Genomic DNA, 22793 nt, shown 5'->3' with positions numbered 1-22793 from the left:
TGAAACCATCCGGTATTTTTCTTTCTCTTTCTGGCTTATGAATTTATATAAATTTATTGCTGATCCTACACCCTAAGGTAGCTAGATCTAGAATGTAAGTCCCATAGACAATACTTTTTGTTTTGCTGGCTCATGGGTGTATCCTCAGAGCCTGGAAGAGGATATTTAATAAATATTTGGTGAATCAATGGGAAAAAAACATTCTGTGCTTCCTGATGAAATTTTCCCAATAGCCTTGCTGACTCCTTGTTCCTTTTCTCTCACCACCTCTATCCTCTCCTTGCTGTAGATGCAAGATTCGTGAAATTCCCTCTCTCCCCCCCCCCCACTCCCAAGACACACTTCCAGATCTCAGGAATCGTAGAGCTCTCCCTGCCTTCCTGCTTCCACTCCATCACCCCAGATGTACGTGGAGTCCTGGGGAGCCACTCAAGCACAGGGCACCTGAATCCTGCCTCACACACCAGTACCTGGTGTTTCTGCAAGGCTTAGGGCTGTTCAGCTTGTGAAGAAACTAAACAAGATGTGAATTTCCTGGTCCTCTCCCCATGAGCCCCCTCCTTTGCAGGAATTCCTGCAGTTTTAACCACATTGCACATCTACCATGAACCATTGCACCTTTTTTTGCTAAATAGTCATGCACCCTAATACTTCAGCAGTGAGGTTAAGCCTGTGCCAACCTCTTGATTATACAGGCATGAGGGGACAGGGACACCTCACTGCTCTCACAACAGACACTTAGTCACCCAGCCAGCAGGAGGGTTACTGCTCATAAACCACCTCTGTGAACTTGGTTAGGGGTTGTGGGGAGGAGAAGGAAGGAAGAAGAACCGGGGGAGGGAGGCGGGAGGGAACCAGTGCAGTGAGGAAGCCAACCTGCGCCACGCGGCAGCCTGCTGGTCCCAGAGCCAGGATGAGAATGGCCAGCAAATCTGCTCCTGGGGGTGCTCTGACCTGGCTGGTCCCCTGGCTCCCTTCTGGCATTTTATGCCTCTACCTCCTATTTTTGTTGGGCCAGGTAGGCTGGTTGCAAGGACACCCCCAGTGCTTGGATTATGCGCCCCCCTTCAAGCCCCCCAGGAATCTCAAGTTTTGCACAGACTATGAGTCCTTCGGCTGCTGTGACCAGCGCAAGGACCGGCGAATCGCAGCTCGGTACTGGGGGATCATGGACCACTTTGACCTGAGGGGCCGCGAGCTGTGTGGTGGTTACATTAAGGATATCCTTTGCCAGGTAACCCTGTGGGATGTGGAGAAACTGGCTTATGAGGGTAATACTAGCTCCTGCAGGTTTTGGGTGCTGACCTGACCATCTGGGTTCTGGGGGTGGACTGCTCTGGGGGCTCCCAGCCATTACAAGTACTCTACCAGCTGCTCAACTTGCATCTCTGCAAAGCACACAGAGTCCAGGGGTGCCAAGTTTGGGTTCCCAAAATGCTGGGGTTCTGCAGCCCTAACACATTCTCAAGGCCCAGAAGCATGGGACTTAGAGACGTCCTTCATGGGTGCTCAAGACAGCTGCTGCTGGGTATCCTGCAGGGCCATGAAAACCCGGCACAGATACACTAGAGGGACTCACTGGATGTGCAGAGGGAGCAGTGGCAACTGTCAGGGTGCTGGCTTCCCCTAGGTCTTTTGTACCAGAGGTCTCTGGTGATCAAGAAGATAGTGGAAGTAGGATCGGGGTCTCCCAAGCACTCCAAAGCTGAATTAAGCTCTGTAAGCCAGAGTGGCCATGACTCACAGGTCCTGCTTGTCCTGGCTCCCAGCTCCCGAAATCCAGATCCCTGGCGGGGATCGCCTTCGCTGAGCCAGGCTGAACCTGTGCCAGCAGAGGCTGTTCACAGGAACTTTGTGGGAAGAGGTGTTCATGGGTGCAGGTGAGTCAGCACGGGGGAGCAGAGGGAAGAGACAGAGGGAGTGATCTAATAATGTGTTGGGAATGAGACGCAGGAAGTCTAGCAGATTTTTTATTTGAAACCTCAGAGCACAGCACATCCATGACTTGCTCTCAGTTGGGGTGTCTGCTCAGATTGCCTGCTGCCACCATTCCCAGCCTGGCACCCTGGCTCCCAGCTCTTCCTTGAACAGCAGAGCCAGGGGCAGAACCAGCCTTCTGGGCAGCACCTCCCAGGCAGGCAGTACCTCTCACCCCCTCACCCGCCCCCCCACACACACACTCCATGGCACCATCCCTGAAGAAATTAACTCTGGGAAACCACCTAGCAGAAGCTGGGCTCTAAGAGTGACACAGAGACTGTTAACTGCTCAACTCTACCCTGGTGAAAGCATCTCCTCTCCTCTCCCTCCCCCTTCTCTAGTGGGTGAGACTTCATAAGACCTTTCCTCTTTTAGGGACTTGAGTAAGACTAAGGTACCCAGGACTGTTTATTACAATTTTTTTAAAAGATTTATTTATTTATTCATACAGAACTGGGGTATAGGCCAGAGATGCAGAGGGTGAGAGGATTCAGCAGAGACAGAGTGGGGAGCAGAACAGGCAGATCGACGAAGTACACTGCTGAGGGGAGCAGCGGGCGGGTCAGGAGAGGTCTGCCACACCATGTGGTCACCTCCGGGGCTGGCGGGAATCGAACTCATGCGGAAGTGGCTTTAGCCTCTCAGTGCTGTGCTCCAACCCGCTGCGCCACCAGGGAGGGCCCTTATTACAATTTTAAAAGCAGTCATCAACAGGGATTTGTTCTTGGGCCGGTGAACTCTACTTAACTCCAAAGCATACCGTTTATTATTTTTTTAAAGATTTATTTATGCATACGAGAACTGAGGTGCAAGCCAGAGAGGTATGGGGCTGGGTAAGATGACTCAGCTGAGAGAGAGTGGGGAGCAGAACAGGCAGATCTACTGAAATACACTGCTGAGGGGAGCGGTGGACAGGATGGGAGAGGTCTGCTGCCTCATGTGGGTCAGCGCCCTGGCAGCTATCCAATTCATGCTGCAGTGGCTGTGGAGATCTTGATAGGGCTTAGACTTAACCCCTTGTGCCAACAGGCAGGACCCTGTACTCTCTCGTTTTTTTTTTTTTTTGTAATATTCTGATGCTAAGCCCTTCCTGGTGGTGCAACAGATTAGCACAGCACTGTGAAGCTGTCGCAGCCACTACAGCATGAGGTCAATCCCTCCTGCAGGGAGCTGACCCACATGGCACAGCAGACCTCTCCTGACCCGCCCACTGTTCCCCGCAACAGTGTATTTGAGTAGACCTGCCTGTTTTGCTCCCCACTCTTCCTCTGATGAATCCTTTCACCGCCCCCCACACACACATCTGGTCTGTACCCCAGTTCTGTATGCATAAATAAATAAATCTTTAAAAGACATATTCTAATGGTTTATATCAGTTAAGAAATACATATGGCTAGTGGGTAACGGATCTTCACCTTTAGACTCAGTGCTTATATAAGCTAAATGACAGCTTTGAAAGGAAACTGCCTGTGCTTTTGTTCAATAACAATTATCTAACCGATTTTTTTCCCACAAAACTGATTTTATTTATTTAATAAATAAATTATGCTTCATTTTCATACAGTGTATGCTTTATCATCTGGGATACGGTCCCCAAGAAATTCTCACCACCAATGCATGTGTTAAAAAAAAGAATCACATGATTAAAACACTAAGAGAAGGCAGCAATAAAAAACCTGTGTTCTTTTTTTTTTTAATCCATCATTTACTGTGTGGTTCCAGGACTAAGCTAAAAGTGCTAGAGACAGTAGAATGACTGTGTGAGATTTGGTTTCTGCTTTCTGGCTTCCAGGATCATTGTGTGGATAGACGATGTGGGTCCTAGAGATGCACTTGACCAGGAATTGGTAACACAAACTCCTATGTCCTGAGTCTGTCTGGACCATTTTCCATTCTGCTTGTTAGGAAGTTGGAGGAGCCCACTGTGATGGGATGAATTTCCTTTCTTTTTCAAGGAGTGCTCACCCTATGCAGCCCACCTGTACGATGCAGAGAACCTCCAGACTCCGCTCCGGAGCCTTCCTGGCCTCTGCTCAGACTACTGCTCTGCCTTCCACTCCAGCTGTCAGTCTGCCATCTCCTTGCTGACCAATGACCATCGTCTCCAGTCAACCCAGGAAAAGGATGGTGCCCAGTTCTGCCACCTCCTCAACCTTCCTGACAAGGACTACTGTTTCCCTAATGTCCTCAGGAATAACCACCTGAACCGTAACCTGGGTGTGGTGGCCAAGGACCAGCAGGGCTGCTTACAGCTGTGTCTCACAGAGGTGGCCAATGGGTTGAGGAACCCCGTTTCCATGGTTCATGCAGGGGATGGCACCCACAGATTCTTTGTGGCTGAGCAGGTGGGGATGGTGTGGGTCTACCTGCCTGATGGGAGTCGCCTGGAACAGCCCTTCCTGGACCTCAAGAACATCGTGCTGACCACTCCATGGGTTGGTGATGAGAGAGGCTTCTTGGGGTTGGCTTTTCACCCCAAATTCCGCCACAATCGCAAGTTCTATATTTATTACTCATGCCTGGGCAAGAAGAAGGTGGAGAAGATCCGGATCAGTGAGATGAAGGTTTCTCAGGCTGATCCCAACAAAGCTGATCCCAAATCAGAGAGGTGAGACAGACCCATGAGAAATTACAGCTCTGTTCTGTGCCCCCAAATAATGTTGATCAGTTCTCTGAGATGGCACAGGGCAAAGATCTCTGTTGGTGCTCCTAATGGCTAATGTTGACATCAAGGAATGAAGTATTGGTGACTGGTGAGGAGACCCCTAACTTAGACTCTTAAAAACAATGTTAATTGACATATAACACTATATCTTTCAAGTGTACCACAAAATGATTTCACAGTTGAATGTATTGTAAAATGACCATCCTGAGCCTGATGAACATTCACACCTCATCTAGTTACACTTTCTGCTTTTGATGAGAACTTTGAAGATCTACTCTCTTAACACCTTTCAACATACAATACAGTGATGTTAATGGTGGTCACCACACTGTATCCACATCTCCATGTACTGTAACTGTGTTCCATAACTGCAGTCTGTACCTTTTGACCACCTTCACCCACCATACACACACACACTCTCTATGCAGAGGGTCTGGGGAGATATTTTTCTAATGAAGAAATGCAGTTGACAAACAGGTACAAGAAAAGATATGGCCTGTCACTAGTCATCAAAACCACAAGATGTCACCTTACAGATGTTAGAATAACAACTATCAATAAGGCAAGAAATAGCAACGATGGCAAAGATGTGGAAAAAAGGGAAACTTTTCTGTATCTATTTTGGATTTTGTTTTTTTCTATTCCATATGTGAGATTATATGATATTTACATTTTTTTTGCCTGACTTGTTTCGCTTAACAAATTGCTCTCAGAATCTTTTCATGTTGTCCAAATGGCAATATTTTTTTCTTTTTATGACTAGTAACCCATTGAATATATGTATACACACACAAAATATATGCGTGTGTGTTTCTTGTGTATATATAATCCATTACATTTTTCATGTATAATTTCAGAATTGGATGTGTGAGTACGTAAAATTTTCTTTATGCCTCTATCCATTAATGGACACTTAGGTTGCTTCCTTGTCTTATTATAAACAACATTAAGGGAAAATGAGGGGACACATATCTCTTTACAATTTGTGTCTTAAATCCTTCAGATAAACACCCAGCACAGATTGCAAGATTACATGGCAGTTCTATTTTTAAATAGAATCTTCATACTGTTTTCCATAGTGGCTGCATCAATTTACATTCCCAGCAATGCACAAAGTTTCCCTTTTCTCCGCATCTTTGCCATCATTGCTATTTCTTGCAGTGTCAATAATCGTTATTCTAATAGCTGTAAGGTGACACCTCAGTGTGGTTTTAATGACTAGTGATGTGCAATATCTTTCCCTGTACGTGTTTGTAAGTTGCATTTCTTCATTGAAAAACATCTACTCAGATCCTTTGCCCAATTTTTTAATCAGATTTTTTTTTGCTTTTCAATTGTATGCATTCTTTCTGTACTCTAGACATTAAAGGCATCAGATATAAGTTTTGCCAATATTTTCTCCCATCCAATAGGTTGCCTTTTCATTTTGTGAGTGGTTTTCTTTGCTGTGCAGAATTATTTTAGTTTGATGTAATTCTGCTTGTTCATTTTTGTTCTCATTGCCTTGAATAAATAGGTTGTCAGATTAAAGCCTCATTGCCAAGATCACTGTCGAGGAGCTTACTGTCCATTTTCTTACAGGACTTTTATAGTTTCAGGTCTTACATCCAGGTTTTAGGTCACTTATGAGTAAGGCTAAGATGATTGTTTCCCTAACCATGTCCACAGCTCATGAAGCTGTCATATGAAAGAAAAATGACCCAGCAAAGAGTCATAAAGGAAACTAGTGTTCCAGAGCCCCAAACCTGCTTTATGGTTTTGCTGTTTTGCCGTTTTGCTAACTAATGATGCTGCTGCTTTCCTTGGAAGCTCTGAAGCAGGTGCTGGTGGTGGAGGATGTGTTTTCAACTTATGGTCATGGCTAGTTCATGGCTTCTTTTTCCTTCCAGGATCATCTTGGAGATAGATGAACCAGCCTCAAATCATAATGGTGGGCAGCTTCTTTTTGGCCTGGATGGTTACATGTACATATTCACAGGGGATGGTGGACAGGCTGGGGATCCCTTTGGCATGTTTGGAAATGCTCAGAACAAGTAAGCTGGATGGAGGTGGGGCCCTGTCTGGAGGGTGAGTCCCTGGTGAAATGTTTTTGTTTCAATAGAGACTCTAGAGGGTCAATGCCAAATCACCTACTTCAAGATTAGTCTGCTCCACTGAGGCATCTGGGAGGGGATATTTGGTTTCCTGTCCTATAAATTTCAGGCATAGTGCATTTTGGTAATTAGTATTATTGGTACTCAGTATAAATTTCAGAGTGCTGTGTAGAGATAAAGTCAAAGTTTTCAATCATATTAGCAGGTCACAATTGCTCACACCAAGATCTGATCAGGCAATTCAGATTAACTCAGCAATATTCCTGGGCACTGTGTTTAGGCACCGAGGATATGTGAGAAGTCAGTTAATACGCCAGTGTGCCCTGGTACCTCCTATGTGTCAGGTGCTATTTTAAATATCTTAAGTGTGTTTGAAAATGTAATTCTGAGAGAAAATGTAATTCTGACAACAACAAGAGCAAGAATCTTTTTATTTTGTTATTTAAAGACACTTTAAGCATAGCTTCCCACCTCTATTTGTGGATATACCTTACTGCACCAACCAAGTTCTAGTACCATTCCCACTATCAAGTTGACTCCTCTACCTTTTTCTTCTACCCTTTTATCTTCCCACCATATTTTCCAGAATCTAAGAGTTATTTTTATTGTATATTATTCACTCATTTGCTTTGGTTATTTATATTACACACATGAAAGAAAACAGCTGGTTATTGTTTTTCACTTTCTGATGTATTTTGCTTAGCATAATCACTTCAAGTTTATCCAAACTGTTGCAGAAAGCAAGTTCCTTCTTTTTGATGGGTGTGTGGTAGTCCCTTATGTATATATACACAACATTTTTCTTCACATCCTCACCTGCACTTGTTTGCAATCTTTATGACAAACTCGATTCTCATGGGTGTGTGCTCATTTCTCATTATGGTTTTGGTTTGCACTTTCCTAATAATAAGTGGAGGTGAGTATATTTTCATGTGCTCATTGATCATCTTTGTGTTACCTTTAGAGAAGTGTCTAGTCAGGTCTTCTGCCCACTTTGTGAATGGTTGGTTGTTACTGTTGTTGAGTTGAATGACTCCTACATATAATTTTAATATTAATCCCTTGTTGAAAAATTTTTTAAAATCTATTTTGTTAATTGATATATCTGTAGCATGTAGGACAGTGCCTGGCACAATGGAGTGATTCCATAAATGCTTATGAATGAAAGAACCCTGGGAATGGCAGGTATATAATGACAACCATCTACAGACAAGATAGAGACAGAGAGGAGGTAAACACTCTGCCCAAGTTCATACAGCAAGGAAGTAGAGAAAATAATTCAAACTCGAACTACCTGGTGTGAAAGCCCAGTGATGGGGTTAGTTAAATGAAAGTTCCATGACCCTCCTGTCCTTTGCACCCAGCAAACATCTGGCTCTCATTTCCCCTAATGACAAATATATTAAAGTTAGTAATAATAAAGAACTAATATTTGTCAAGTGCCAAATGTGTGTCAGAAACTGCATAACCTTCTCTCTCACAAACACCCACTGACTCCTATAGCACAAGTACACTGCAAGGGAGTGTCACTCTGACTTACAACTGAGGCCCAGAGACCACAGCAATTAGCAAAGCCTCTCAAAAGACTCTGCTCCTTCTACTGGCCACGCTGCTATGTGAAGAAGAATAGAAGCTTCCTCTTCCTTTAAAAATTCATGGCTTTAGGCCAAACCTCTGATAAAAATAAAATCTTAAAGCTAAAATTTGCTCAGGACCACATCAAACGTTAGCTCTTTGAGACAAAAATTGAGAAGTCTTAACCTGGTGTGCGTGTTTGTGTTTCTGTGTGTAATCTGTATCTCTCTGTCCAGTTATATTTCCCTGTAGCATTCCCAGTAGTTTTGTGCTCTTAGTTATCAATAGGTTTCCTTCACAGTCTCCTCTGCTCCTATGCCTATTTTAAAATTCATTTTATTTTATTCATGTAAGAATACTTAACGTGAGATACTTAACTTTCTTAGTGTACACACTGCACTGTTGCTCATGCTAGGAAAGTGCCTTATAGCCCATTGCTGGGGCTCATTCAATCATCTTGCATCTAAGTGGCCAGAGCACCTACATGTCACTAGCAGCAGGCCAGTGCCAGTAGAAATCTCAGTAAGATACCACCTCATATCAGTTCAAATGACTATTATCAAGATAACAAAAGATAATAAATGTTGACAGGATGTGGAGAAATTTGAGTCCTTTTATGTCATTGGAGGGAGAGCAAAATAGTGCTGCTTCTTTGGAAAACTGCATAGAGATTCTTCCAAAGACCAAAGCTAGAGCTACTGCATGATCCTGCAATCCCACTTCTGAGGTTTCTCCTATGTGTGCTTCTTGACCTTCTTTCTTTCAGAAGTTCCTTGCTGGGAAAGGTGTTAAGGATCGATGTGAACAGTGGCTCAGAGGGTAGGCGGTACCGAGTGCCCCCTGACAACCCCTTTGCTTCTGAGCCCGGGGCTCACCCTGCCGTTTATGCTTATGGGATCAGGAACATGTGGCGCTGTGCCGTGGACCGAGGGGACCCCGTCACACACCATGGCCGGGGCCGGATATTCTGTGGGGATGTGGGACAGAACAGATTTGAAGAAATCGACATCATTGTTAAGGGTGGGAACTATGGCTGGAGGGCAAAGGAAGGATTTGGATGTTATGACAGAAAACTTTGTCACAACACATCTTTGGGTAAGTAAATCTCTCTCGGTGGTTTCATGAGTGAGTCAGAGAATTGGGGTGAGAGTGGGGAGGCAAGACCTGCAGCAGGTGTCCTGTATCTCTCCGTTCATGGGAAATGCTTTGAATAACTCTGAAGCCACTGGCACCACACATGCCCTGAAGATTGTTGACCTTGTGACCTTGAGTCTTGGTTAGAGAAGGGAGAAGTGGCGCTGATCTAGGAGTCTATATTTTAAATAAGCTACCAATATGACTTTTAGGAAGCATTTTTGGAACCACTGGAAGAGAAAAACCGGGTGGTCCTGTGTTTTAATTTACGTTCCAACTGGCACAGGCCACTGAAATGATATTCCTTCTCCAGTCGAGTAATAGTACAGTTCTTAAACATCATATCAAGATTTGCTTTGGGTGTATCTTATCACTCTTGCTTGATCTATTTTGTCCTTGATCCTGAGTTGTAATTGGTCTTACCGAGCCTCATATGCCAACATACACACATCCTTGTATAATGTCTTTTGTTTCATTGTCATTTTGTTATAACATTGATGAGGAGGAAACCCAACAAACAAAAATCCCAGTGGAACTTGAACAAAAACCAAGTTACCTGAGGAAATACATTCATTTTATATTGTTTTATAACTATCAACCAAGTTAAGTAAAAATTGTGCTAATTCTATTTTCCAGATTCTTAAACCTGAGTATTTGTCATGTCAACCTAGAGGGAAACTTGGCGTTGTGGTTTTCTGGGTTACTAGTTCAGCTTTACTTTCAGCTTCCTCTCTGCTTTCAAGGGCAGTCAGACAGGAAGTTCATTGTGATCATGGCTGGTCTCTAGTCCAGGATGCACTCAGCTGCAAAACCAAGAGATGATGTCCTCTCCACACCACTGGGCAGCTACATTAATGCCTCCTTCTTAGAAAATATTATGCATCTTCAGGGAGAAGGAGGAGTTTTCAGAGCAAACATGTAAAATCTGTCCTTACATGATGTCCTTAGGTGATCACTACCAAATCCCCTGGAAGCCTGTTCCACTGAATCTATTTCTGCAATTGCCTTTGCTCAGCAGCCTGAGGCACTTACAATGTGCCTGCTGCTCCTAATCAAAGCAAAAATGATAAAAATACAAGTTCTCTTCTTCCTCTGCAAAGCTCTCAGTTTTTAGCCATCATACTAATTTCTTCTCTTGTTCCTGGACAGACGACACCCTGCCCATCTATGCCTATGGCCATGAAGTGGGAAAATCCGTAACTGGAGGATATGTCTACCGTGGGTGTGAATCCCCGAATCTCAACGGACTTTATATCTTTGGGGACTTCATGAGTGGGTAAAGAAGGTTTGATGTTCCCTCTCTCCTTTTTTTTTTTTTTTTTGAATATTTCTATTTAAGGTTAAATTGCATGTGATGAAATGCAATCGCTTAAGAGCACAGGTAGATAAATCTTACAAATGTTCATGCTTGTTTTGCCACTGGCCATATCAAGAGGTCCACATTTCCATTGATCTGGTAGGATTTTTCTGGCCTATTGCCTCTCATTATCATGCCTTTCACACATGCACATACGTGCCAGCAGAGATAACCACTCACATCACAGATTGGTTTTACTTCTGAACTACACATTAATGAGATTCTACATAGACGTGTGTGTGTGTGTGTGACTTCTCTCGTTTATAACTGTGACATTCATCAAGAGGATTGCATGTAATAGTAGTCTGTCTCTTTTATTATTTTGTAATGTTTACTTGCTACCACAATTTATTAATATATTTTATGGAGGGACAATTTGTCCCCAGTTGGGATACTGTGACTAAGACTGCTACAAAGTATTGTAAGGTACAAAGTATTTAGGGTAGCGGTGTTGTGTGGTTAAGTGTTTCATAGTGTTTGTGAGATGTACTGTTTCATAGTGTATGAAACAATCATCAGAGTCATTTTGTTAAATTTCAATTTTAAATTGATAACATGGAACTATATGTATATTTTGAGCTTACATTGGGCAACCTAGTAGGTAATTTTGTCTATGAATATGTTTTTACTTCTTTTCCTCCATTGGAGGCTTATTTTCTTAATAATCTCTTGCTTCAGCTTAAATCATTAGTACAGGGTTGGACAGAAGCGGGAGCAACTGCTCAATCCCTTTCCAGCAGGGTGAAGTGAGCAGTAGGTGCCTGCACATTTCCTAACAGGTTGAGGAGGTTTTCTCCTAGTGCTAGCTGGCTGGGAGTTTGGATTAGGTATGGATATGGTGTTTTGTACAATGCATCTTTGCACCTACAGAGTGAATTGTGTGTGTGTGTGTTTATGGTTAGTTTGTTAACACTATGAATTGCATTTATTTTTTAAAAAAATATTGAAGTAATTTTACCTTTCTAGGATAAACACTGGGTCAGAATCTATTTTCCTTTTACTATACTAATTTTATTTTCTGTCATGTCATTTAGAATTTTTGCATCTATATTTATAAAGGGCTAGTGGGTAGTAGTTTAGAATATCTTTGTACCAATTACATTTAACCTTTGCAGTGCTTGTCTATGGTCAGTTCTATTACTATTCTCCACTTACACAGGATGAAACTGAGACTTAGAAAATTTTGGCAACTAACCAAGGGCCACACAGCTAATTAAAATTAGACTTGTCTTTTATCGGGTGCAATCTTATAGAGAATCAAATTCATTTTATTACAGAAAAGCAACTTCCCTCTCTGTGACAAAGGGGTGACTGAATTTTCTCAGACCAACTTTTTGATTCATGGGCAACTCTAGTGCTTAAAAATTCCTTGATTCTAGGAGGAAGACTATCTGGCAGGGTGGAAAATTGGATTCCTGTAATATAAGGTTTTGTTTTTCATCTAGTCGACTTATGGCTTTGCAGGAAGATAGGAAAACCAAGAAATGGATGAAGCAGGACATTTGTGTGGGCAATACCAGGTCATGTGCCTTCCCAGGGCTGATTAGCACCTACAGCAAGTTTGTCATCTCCTTTGCAGAAGACGAAGCAGGTAACATGTGTTCCAGGTTATTCTCATTCTGCCTAGTGGAACTTAGAGAAGCATAGACACAGGTGTGATGTCAACATTATTATTATTGCTATTATTATTACTTAACTAATAACTGCCACATCTACGATTTTCACTATAATTTCTTTCCCTTTCCTAAAGTGCCGGGTGGGTATTGGTCTCAGCACATTCCATTTTTTTAAAGACATTTTTTTATTTTTAAGATGTATTTATTTATGCATACAGAACTAAGGTACAGGTCAGAGGTGCAGAGGCAGTGAGGGGATTCACCAGAGACAGAGTGGGGAGCAGAACAGTCAGACAGACCAAGTACACTGCTGAGGGGAGCAGCAGGTGGGTCAGGAGAGGTCTGCCTAGCCATGTGACTCACTCCCCTCACCACCCCCACCACCCCCAACCCCTGTGGGGATCCAACTGGTGCTAAAGTGATGTGGTTGGCTTGCAGTGCTTCGTCTTAACCCACTGCACCACCAGGGAGGGCCCTGGCCCTGGCCACATTATATTTTCAAATGTATTTAATAATTTCAACACCACACGAGGAAATTACTATACCCATTTCACCAGCGAAGAGGGAGAATGAACATGCCAACCTTGCCCTCCTGTACACTTCACTGAGTGGGACAAATGGAGGTCTACACTTGCGTCTTCTCAGTCCTTTGCCTATAAAGGAGGCTTGTGTGCTCCTTGCAACCTGGCTTTACTAAAATCTGCTATCAGAGGCATACAATGGGACGGGGGTTGTCAGCCCCTGTGGCTGCCTGGGCGGTAGAAGCCTTGTGGCAGTCAGCTTCTTGCCTGTCTTGCTGGCCCTGTCCAGAGTTTGTGGGGTCACTGCTGTGGAGGAGGGACGGAGTTGTCTTTCCTGAGAGAGCTGAGAAAAGGGCAACCAGCTGGCAGCTAGGTGGGCACAACATCATTAGAGGATGAAGCTTGTGGTCGGGCCTTCTGCAGAGTAAGGCAGGCACACACAGCTACAGGAGAGAGGCTTACTTGGCTATAATATAGTTCCCTAAATTTTATAATGGAAATTAAAAATATTAACACACACTTAAAATTAAGCAATGGTCTGACAATGAAAAGGCAGCTTATGGAATGTGATTATGTTAAGCTCTACTTACTGAGTTTTCCCCAAAAGAGATGAATGGAAAATTCAGTTGTCTTCAAATTTGATTGCTGTGGTTTCAAAGGTGGTTTTACACAAGCACTGAATAATAACAAAAAAAACAAAGAGTGACATAAAAAGTAAATAAATAAATACATTTTTAAAAAAGCTTTAGGGACAAGCAATGGCTTCTGTTCCACATGCATCTACCCCTCAGCCTTTTGTCTTCCTGAGTGGGAAAGTAGAAAACAAGTCACATGCTAGGAATTCAGTCGGCCAAGGTTAAGGCTCTGCCATCCACACTGAGTTCTGAAAATGGATTTTAATTTCATTTTTACATTCGTTATGCTTCCTTTCAAAAGATGAATTTTGTTTTGGTTCTGTGAAAGCCAGGTCAGTACGTGCAATCTTGGTATTTGGTGCAGAATCTAGTCATGCTTCGAGACAAGGGAGAGACTCCAAAAGTCTTTCAGGGCCCCTTCTGGATCAGGATTCCCCACAGTGTAAGCCACGACCCTGGACTTGGCTTTTTTTCACTCCAAGCCATGGGGTTGCTGTCCAGGGACCTCTACTAGAGCGAGGCATAAAGCGGTCCAGCCAGTGCCTGAGCTTTGCCTCGCCAAGCCTGTGCCCGAGAGCCCCAGTGTTTTGGAGGAGCTGAGGCTATTTTGAAAATCTACGCATTCTTAACAAAGAAAAGTCTACATGGGTCCAAAATCTACATGGGAGACCAATCATAAAGCGGTAGAGAAACCACATCCTGGCAGGGTGTTGCTTAGTGGAAAGCTGAGGATGTGATGGCCACAGACTATGGTGGGTCCTCTCCCCTCAGGAGTCCCCAAGGCTAGGGTATCTTAGCTCCTGGTGCCCCAGTGGCTAGGGTATCTTCCCAGGCTGGGCCCCTACCCCAAGGCTGAACCCTCAGAGGCTGCTAAGGGACCCCCTGCTGCTGCCTTCTGTGGTTTGTTCGGTTTCAGAGGCCACAGAAGCCACAGCTTGGGAAGTTTGGGCTGCTGTGTCCAGTGACATCAAGCTGGAGAAAACAGGTGGTTTTTGAAGAACAGCCAGTGCATCTGGCAGACAAAATGTGCCCTTGGCTAGATTTGAGGCTGAGGACTTGCCGAGGTGACCCCAAGCCACAGAGCAAGTTCTTTTCCTACAGAGTTGCTTGCTTTATGTTTTTGTGCAGTGATTCAGATGTTCTGCTGTTGCCATGGGCCTGAGTCTTAGTTCATTATGCTATGACCAGTCACAGTTTTATTTTCTTTTTTAAGGATTATATAATTTTTTTCTTCAGGGAACACTGGTGCATAACACTATGTATGGCTCAGAGGTGTAGCTCGCACTTCTTCAGTGGTCTGTCCCTACAGCACCCCTGCCACCAAGGGATCCAGACTCCATTGGGCCCTTCTCCCCTTTGCTGTCCTCCCTCCTCTCCCCAGTTTCAAGCTTTAAGTCATTTTCAGCTCACCCATAGCACTGCCCCACCTGTTGCTATAGTTTCTCCCTTGAGTTTTTATAGTGTAAATAAATCACCTTGGAATGAGCGCTGTCCATGGCTGGGCTTGGAATCTTAGGAAGACCAGTTAGTTAGCACAATCTTAGGAAGACCAGTTGAGATAATAATGGTGACAGCACATTTACATTTTACTTTTGGGTAATATTTTTTTTACTTGATATATGACTTGATGTATTCTGGGGTTTTTTTTTTTTTTTTCTTCCTAAAATACAATGGGAGTTCTGTGGCATGGCCAAGGTTACCATGGGTCAAGAGTAACCAGAGGGGAAGTACATCCAGCTCTGTGTGTCTTTGCCCCTCCCAAGCTAACAAACTTTTCTTGTTCCTCAGGGGAGCTCTACTTCCTGGCCACCTCTTACCCTAGTGCCTATGCCCCACAGGGATCTATTTACAAATTGGTTGACCCATCAAGGTGAGGTCCAGCCTCTTTTTCCTATCAGGTGATTTTCATTAGTCCTTATCTTATGGCATGTCCTCACTTCCCAGCAATTACTAAGTCCTCAATGAAGTGAATCCATGCTCTGGATGAGAAACAGACTCATCATTTAGAGCAACATGTCTGTAGGAATTATGGGTGTTTGGAACATGGTTTCTGCATTGGAAATGAGGATTTCGAGCCTTTTCAGAGTAACTAGCATAGGCCTGTGGTTTCTGGTTTTATCCTCCTCTCTCTTTCCCTCTGCCACTCCTGATAATCTGCTTCTGGAAACTTGTCTGAGGTAATGTGGCTATGAGTGCCCTTCCAAACACTGGAGTAAGTAATGCTGCCCTGACCTCTGGGCCTGGGTGACGTCTCAAGTCCTTTGGCAAATTTTCATCACCAGGTTTCTCAGGATCTCCAGCTAACCCTTTCTGGATTTCAGTAGCATCCCCTGAACAGGGGATCCCCTCAGTGGAGCCCATATTGTTTACTGTTTACATCTGCTCACTGCCCACCTTTCTCAGAGGCTAAGCAGGCAGAGACCACAACATAGTTTTCTGCCTGAGAGGTGCTTGGTGTGTGGTGTTATACCTGCACCAAGAGGGCGCTGCATTGATCTTAGGACTTTCATCCAAAGCAAGAATCTCCCATGAACCAGCTCCAGAGACAATGGCAGAGGAAACCTTCCTTAGGGGGTATATATTACCTACTTTGTTCTGCTCTTTGCACCAACGATGTCCCTGTGAACTTCTTTTCTCCTTCTTTTTTTGGTTGGGAATAATTTTCCCCCCTTTTATCCCCTGGGCAGTCATGAGTGGTCAAGCAAAGCATCTGTCAAGCATGAGCCACAGATAAGACATTCTTGTTCATTCCCCTTTATCTCAGCGGATATTGATGAGTAATTACCGCCCACCCTCAGTCAATGATGACCCAGCCCCAGGAGGCAGGTCAACACCCTCAAACACCCACAGAGCCTTGCAAAGTTATATGACTTGCCCACGGAACGGTGAGTGATGAGGGCTGAAGACTGGAACTCGTTTCTTGCAGTGGATCAAAGTCATTTTAGTCCCACCCATTCATTCAGTTCTGATTACATGGACTTGCACAGACATGCTGTATAGCTTCTGCTGCCCTGGGTCCATTCAGCTTCTGCTCTACTTACTTAGCCATTTTTACACTGAGTGCCCACACCAGCTTTCGGGAGCAGCTGATTTACTTGTGTGTGATTTCTGTACCTCCTTCCATCTTTCCTCCTACTCTTTCTTTTAAGTCTGGAGCCGGGGTTTGAACCTTGACTTTGCTGCTTACTAGCTGGGTGTCTTTGTGCATATTTCTTAACCTCTGTGTACTTTATTTTACCCTCTGTACTTACTTCATAGTGTGATTTGTGAGGATTCAGTGAGTTATATTTATAAAACATTAGAAACATGCAAGTACTACCTAAGTGTTTGTTAAAACCAATTGCTTTTTCCACCTGAGTTAGGGGTGATGGTGTTCCTATCTCTAATGTCCCTTTTATGTCACTAGATGCACCAGGGGATAATTTCAGTGGAATGATTAGTGTAGCGTAGACACAGAGGCTGGATTTACCCAGTGGGTCTGCTATGAGTTCTTGGAGGGATTTTCTTTAAAGGAAATTACCACCACTACTACCACCATAAACGTCATCATTACCATCATCATCACCAACACCATCACCATCTATTGAATATTTGTTATGTGCTAGAACTGTTCTAAGTGGTTCTCTTAATCCCATCTAAATAAAAATCTTTTAAAGTGACATATCATTTACCATGTGCCAGGTACACAGCTCTTATTTAATCCTCCCATTTCCCTTAGAGGATGGGTCCTATTACTTTTTTTGTTTTACAGCTGTGGAATAGAGACTTAGCAACATTTACTTGCCTGCTGCCCCCAGGACTTGGACCCAGTTCACACCCTGGCCCCCTCACTGCTCTGTGTACCAAGACTCATCCTTTACCCCACCTGTTCTCACTGCATGTGGCATATTTCCTGCTGCACCTGTTCCTTCCCCCCAGACAAGGGAGTCTGAACCCAATTCATGTAAAGGAGTGCCTTCCAGGGACCTTAATTTCCTGGTAGCCTTGGAGACTTGCATCTTCTCTGTTTTCAGGAGAGCACCCCCAGGCAAGTGCAGACACAAAGCAGCACCTGTGAAAATCAAGAGTAAGCGGGTCCAGTTCAGGCCACTTGCCAGTGAGTACATCTTTGTCTTAAGCTCAGGGCTTTGGTCACCAGTCCAGGGGCCAGCAGGTGCCCTCTGCAAGGGTGAGGGTGCTCAGCCTACGTGCCAGAGTGTGTGGAGCCAATTCATTTCCAGTGAACTGTTGTCTGTATTCATTTATTTGACACTATTTTGTATCAGGCACTGTACTTAGTCCTGGGGGCCAAGTGTTAACCTAACCTGTAGGAGTTCAGAGTCAAACGGGAGGGGGTGGCTGGTGCAGGCAAACAGAAAAATAAATAATGAGATTCTGCTATAACAGACTATCCAGGGGACTGAGAGGGCCCAGAGAGTGGAGACTTCTTCCTGGGGGTGGGTGGAGGGTCAGGGTGGAGGGTCAGAAACTTGATGAAGGATAATATCTTCAGGGAATCCCTCCAGAGCCATGCCCTGGAGTAACAGTATTAAAAGACTAGGCTAGTTCAAGAAATTTAGAGCAGTTAATTTCAAAAGAATGTATGTTAAAGAATGTCCGCCCCACCCAGCACACCTCTGCAGTCATAAGTTTCCTAGATGATGCTTCCCTTCTAGTATTTTGCAGTTTATTTCTCACAAGATAAACTTATTTCCCAGAGACAGTCTTGGACGTGCTAAAGAAACAATCCGAGAGAGCAGCCAGTAGATTCTCCAACACAACTCTGGCTTCCAGTCCATACCCAGCCGGGTCTCAGACGGGCTCCTCAAGGAGGTCAGCTTCTCCCACAAGCAGCAGGAGAAGATTTCGAGGTCCAGGTGTGATGACCAGGGCATGGTCCCCGGTCCCCCAGGGCCAGAGGAAGAAGACCCTGAAAACCCAGAGCAGCCAGAGGAGCCAGGCCACCCACCAGGGGTGAGCTGGCCGGATTCTCTATCAGCCTATTCTGTCCAACTGGCCGATCAGGAGGCACAGGAGAGAAGAATCACCCCGTCTTGAGGCTGCTGCTGCTGAACTTGGGCCCTAGAAGTACAGGAAGGCCTGGTGGTGGTTGTCACAGAAGGAGAGAACCTGACTGGAGCTGGTTTGCTAATTCTTCCCACAGGGAACGTCATTGTTTTGGATGTGCCCTGTATGCTTCTGCTAGAGGGTGGGGGAAGAGGATGGGTGCAGGAGGGTGCAGCCAAGTTGCCAGTGCACTCAGCTCATGCTGCCCACTGATCTGCAAACCTGCTTGGACTCCTACTATATGTATCCTTCGTTTTGCAAATGCCTGAGATTTAAGGCAATAAATCAACAGTTGCTCAAATACCTTTGATCTCTGGATGTTTATCTGGCATGAGGAAATCTGGCTGCTTCCCCAAACTTTGCCTAAGAACTATATTTCTCTCCTGTGCCTTATCCCTGGTCTAAGAAGAGTCAGGTAGGGACAGGTTTCCAAAGAAAGCTCTCTCAAGTGGCTTTTTCCTTTTCCAGGACTAGATCAGGGTTGCTCTGCACTCCTAGGCCTGAGTCTTGTCTTACATGACATCGTTTACGTTTTGCTTTCTTATTATGAACCAAGTTTATGTACATCACCTGAAACATATCACATGTTGAGTGCTGATTTTATGTCAAGTTTATATTCATTACCTGAGGCCTGCAAACCTTGCCTCTTATGTGCTGTTGTAAGGACATTGAAGAGGACAGTGAGTCCTCTGAGATCAAGTGATTGCTCCAGCAGGCAGCAAGGGAGACTTGTTCCAGAGGGAACAGGGAGCCTTTCCACTAGGCTTGAACCAACTCATCTTAGTGCCTCCCGGGAGAGGCAGAGTAAGGGCTGGTGGCTTTTAACCAAGACTGTGAGGAATAAAAAAGCTAAGAGAGGATGTGAACATGTCTTTGTGAAGTTCTCCAAATCCAAATAGTGGAGGCAAGTTGATTTAAGAACAAAAGCATGAATTACCAGGTCTAGTGGGAATTTGAGAGGTCATGTGGCCTTGGGATGGGGACAAACACTGGACAGATTAATTTAGACTTCCAAAGCAGGTTCCACTGTTTTCTCCAGCAGAGTCTCCATGTTACCTAAACCTAATCTAAAAACAACACAACTGCTCTGGTCTCTTTCTGCAAAATACTGGTCATTTCCTGAAGGCCATTTTTTGGATCACCTTTTGGTCTTCTTCCTCTGTCTTTTCTCATGGTTTTTGGTTTACCTTTGTGACTAAAAGGAAGCCTTTGGAATGGACCTGGCCAACCCCTATATTTTACACTTTGAGCTTCTTCCCAAATGAAGATATCAACATAAAGGTGGACAGGATTATACCCTGGATCATTTTATTGAAAGATGGTTGAAAATCAGAGGTCAGTTCTGGGAAATTGGATCTAGTCTCTGGATCAAATCATGTCAGCTCATTCTACCTCTTTTGCCTAATTCAATCTTTCTTCAAAGATAATGTGGTATAAAGAGGGTCTGGCTTGGAAGTGCTTTGAGTTATGGAAGAAATCCTCAAATTCAGATGTTCTGAACAGAGAAATATAGTAGGAACCTAGTGGTCTAGGAAAGTGAATGGTACCCTTGAAATGCTGGGAGGCTGGGGTGGAGACAGGGTTGCCTTCCTGGCAAAGTGGCTGTTTTCTGGAAGACAGTTGGTGACCCCATGTAAGCTTTCTCCAAGGGGCTGGTACTATGAGAGAACAATCACTTAGGTCAGTGCAAATCCAAAATGTATTCAAGTTCCTGTGAGTCTTGAGTGAGTGATGAAAAGTTCAGAAAAAACAGCCTTGTGTACACGCTTTGTAGAGCCCAGTGAGAGAAGGGAAAATGGAGATGGCTGGAGGGATCCAGGGGTAGAATGCAAAGTATTTTCTTAGTAAACCCTTGATGACCAAGTCACCTGGAGTAAGCAGTTTGGGTAGGAAATCATTTAAGGGTCTGACAGGGCTCTTTAGCATCTGTGAGGTGCTGACCATTATTTCTGTGAGATGGAATAATGATTTTTTTTTTCATCAGGGAATCTATTTCTTCAAACTCTGAGCACTTCATATCTCCAAGCATCTTAGCAACCATTCTTATGAAGCCAGAAGGGCAAAACAACCAAGAGTTGGTATATTTCTCTAGCTACCATCTGAGGAGTCTTACATTTGCATCACACCCACAGTTAACTCGATTTAAGAAATAAACTTTTGCGCTCTTTTGTGCACTTTGTGGAGTCAGCATGATGTAGGAAGAAACTTAATCCCTTCTCTTCCAGGCCATCCATACTGCCAGCTCAGCACTAGACTGATTTGGGAACCCACTCTCTGACTACCACAGATTACCAGGTGCCAAGGCAGGTTAAGAATTAACTTCAACTCTAGGTTGCAGGGTTCTGGCTCCCTAAACTTGCACCATCCAACAAGGAGCCTCCTACTAAGTACCAATTTCCTGGTAAGTGCATTTAAAAAATAAATAAAATTAATGCAGTTGTTTTAGCTAATCCAATATATCTGCAAACTATTCAACTATTACTAGTGGGTTACTTTACATTTGCTTTTAGATACTACATTTTCCAAATCCGAGGTGTATTTTCCGTTTTGGTACTTCTCAACCCGATTAGCTTCATTTCGGGTTCTCGGGGGTCACAAGGGGCTTGTGGTTATCTTACTGACAGCCCTTTACCCAGCTCTGGCCCGGAGATCTGAGAAAAGAAATACCGAGAGGGAAATTCCTGCATTCCGAGAGTCTGGCGTGAGTGCTTCTGGGGTCACGCGGCCTTCTGGAATTTGGGGAAAACAGAGAAATGAGAAAGGCTGCAAACTCTAGTTTCCCCAGCAGCCTGAGGCTGTTTACTTTGGGGAGTCGCTCTCCCTCCCTCCCTCCCGAAGGGGCTGGATCTGGGAGCCGGGCTGGGCGGTGAGCCGGGAGTTGCCACGTGTCAGCCACAGCGCGGATCCCGGTCCTGGCCACAACGGCCAGGCAGGGGGCCGGGAAGAAAACCTGGCGCCCAAGAGCCGCTCCGTGGCAGAGAGGAGCAGGTGTCCAGCGCTACTCGCTGGCCGCGTGGCGCAACTACAGGCGAAGGCGAAGCACCGCCTCTGTCCGCCCCTTCCCCGCCCACTCCTACTGCCCATCACCACCCACTCATCTTCCACTCTCCGCCCACTCGCCCGCTCCCGGCTCCGACTCCTCCCACTCCCCTGCGCGCCCTGGCTACTCCCCGCCCACCCCCCAGCGCGCCAACGCCTGCACGCAGCCGGCTCCCCGGATCCCTTCTGACGCACTGGCCCGCTTGGGTGAAGTTTACCGCCAGCTCCCTCAGGTGGTTTGATTGCAGGACACTGAAAACTGGCCTGCAGAGCCCCGCGCACAGGTACAGGTTAGAGCTGGGGTCGTAGGGAACGGCTTTTTTTACTCCCCTGCTCTTTATTGCATTCCAGAATTTTCTCTTCCGGGTCACCTCTAAAAGATATTAAGGATGCTCATCCTTTGCATTTTAGGAGTAACTTTTTTTTTTTTTTTTTAGATTTATTTATTTGTACATACAGAACTGGGGTACAGGCCAGAGGCTCAGGGGTGGTGAGAGGCTTCACCAGAGACAGAGTAGGGAGCAGAACAGGCAGATCTACGAAGTACACTGCTGAGGGGAGCAGCGGGTTGGTCAGGAGAGGTCTGCCACGCCATGTGGTCTCCTCCGGGGCAGGCGGGATTTGAACTCATGCGGAAGTGGCTTCAGCTTCTCAGTGCAGTGCTTTAACCCGCTGCGCCACCAGGGAGGGCCAGGAGTAACTTTTAAGGATTACAGAGTAATGTTTAGAAACCACACTTTCCATTTTACAGTGTCTTGTCAGTATTTAATTGGCGTGATTAAAAGGTAGTAAAGGAATAAGTCAGCAAGAGGCCCTGGCGAGGATCGAACTCGCGACCCCTGGTTTACAAGACCAGTGCTCTAACCACTGAGCTACAGAGCCCACTTATCACCTGATGTACTACAGTTGAGGGACATTGGGAATAACTTTACTTAAATTGGTAATCCAAGCATAATTGATCCTTTGTATCCATTATCAAAGGTAATTATAAGAACAGCTAGATACCAGAGAAAAATGACAACCCAATAAATGGGAAAAAATCCTACTCCAAAATAGTGCATTTGAAAACAGGTAAGCCTACAGACAGGAACTGGAGTGAAAATGCAAAAGTGAAATCATGTTTTGATCACAT

The 22793-nt window shown here is 44.7% G+C and overlaps 1 protein-coding gene and 1 non-coding gene across 2 annotated transcripts; one reads left to right on the top strand and one right to left on the bottom strand.

The window, feature by feature from the left end:
* Positions 1-919: 919 nt before the first annotated feature.
* On the top strand, positions 920-18533 carry HHIPL2 (HHIP-like 2). The gene is made up of 9 exons (XM_004685244.1): positions 920-1234; positions 3936-4588; positions 6535-6678; positions 9080-9408; positions 10597-10723; positions 12250-12395; positions 15365-15446; positions 17590-17672; positions 18274-18533. The coding sequence occupies exons 1-9, from the start codon at positions 920-922 to the stop codon at positions 18531-18533; spliced, it is 2139 nt and encodes a 712-aa protein (XP_004685301.1).
* Positions 18534-22470: 3937 nt separating this feature from the next.
* TRNAT-UGU lies at positions 22471-22543 on the bottom strand. The gene has a single exon. It is a non-coding gene; the product is annotated as a tRNA-Thr (tRNA).
* Between the last annotated feature and the right edge of the window lie 250 nt (positions 22544-22793).

This window comes from Condylura cristata, unplaced genomic scaffold, assembly GCF_000260355.1.
Source record: "Condylura cristata isolate star-nosed mole 26May11 unplaced genomic scaffold, ConCri1.0 scaffold00018, whole genome shotgun sequence".
NCBI lineage: Eukaryota > Metazoa > Chordata > Mammalia > Eulipotyphla > Talpidae > Condylura > Condylura cristata.
Note: the sequence above shows the minus strand (reverse complement) of the source record. Positions and strands in the feature narration are given on the sequence as shown.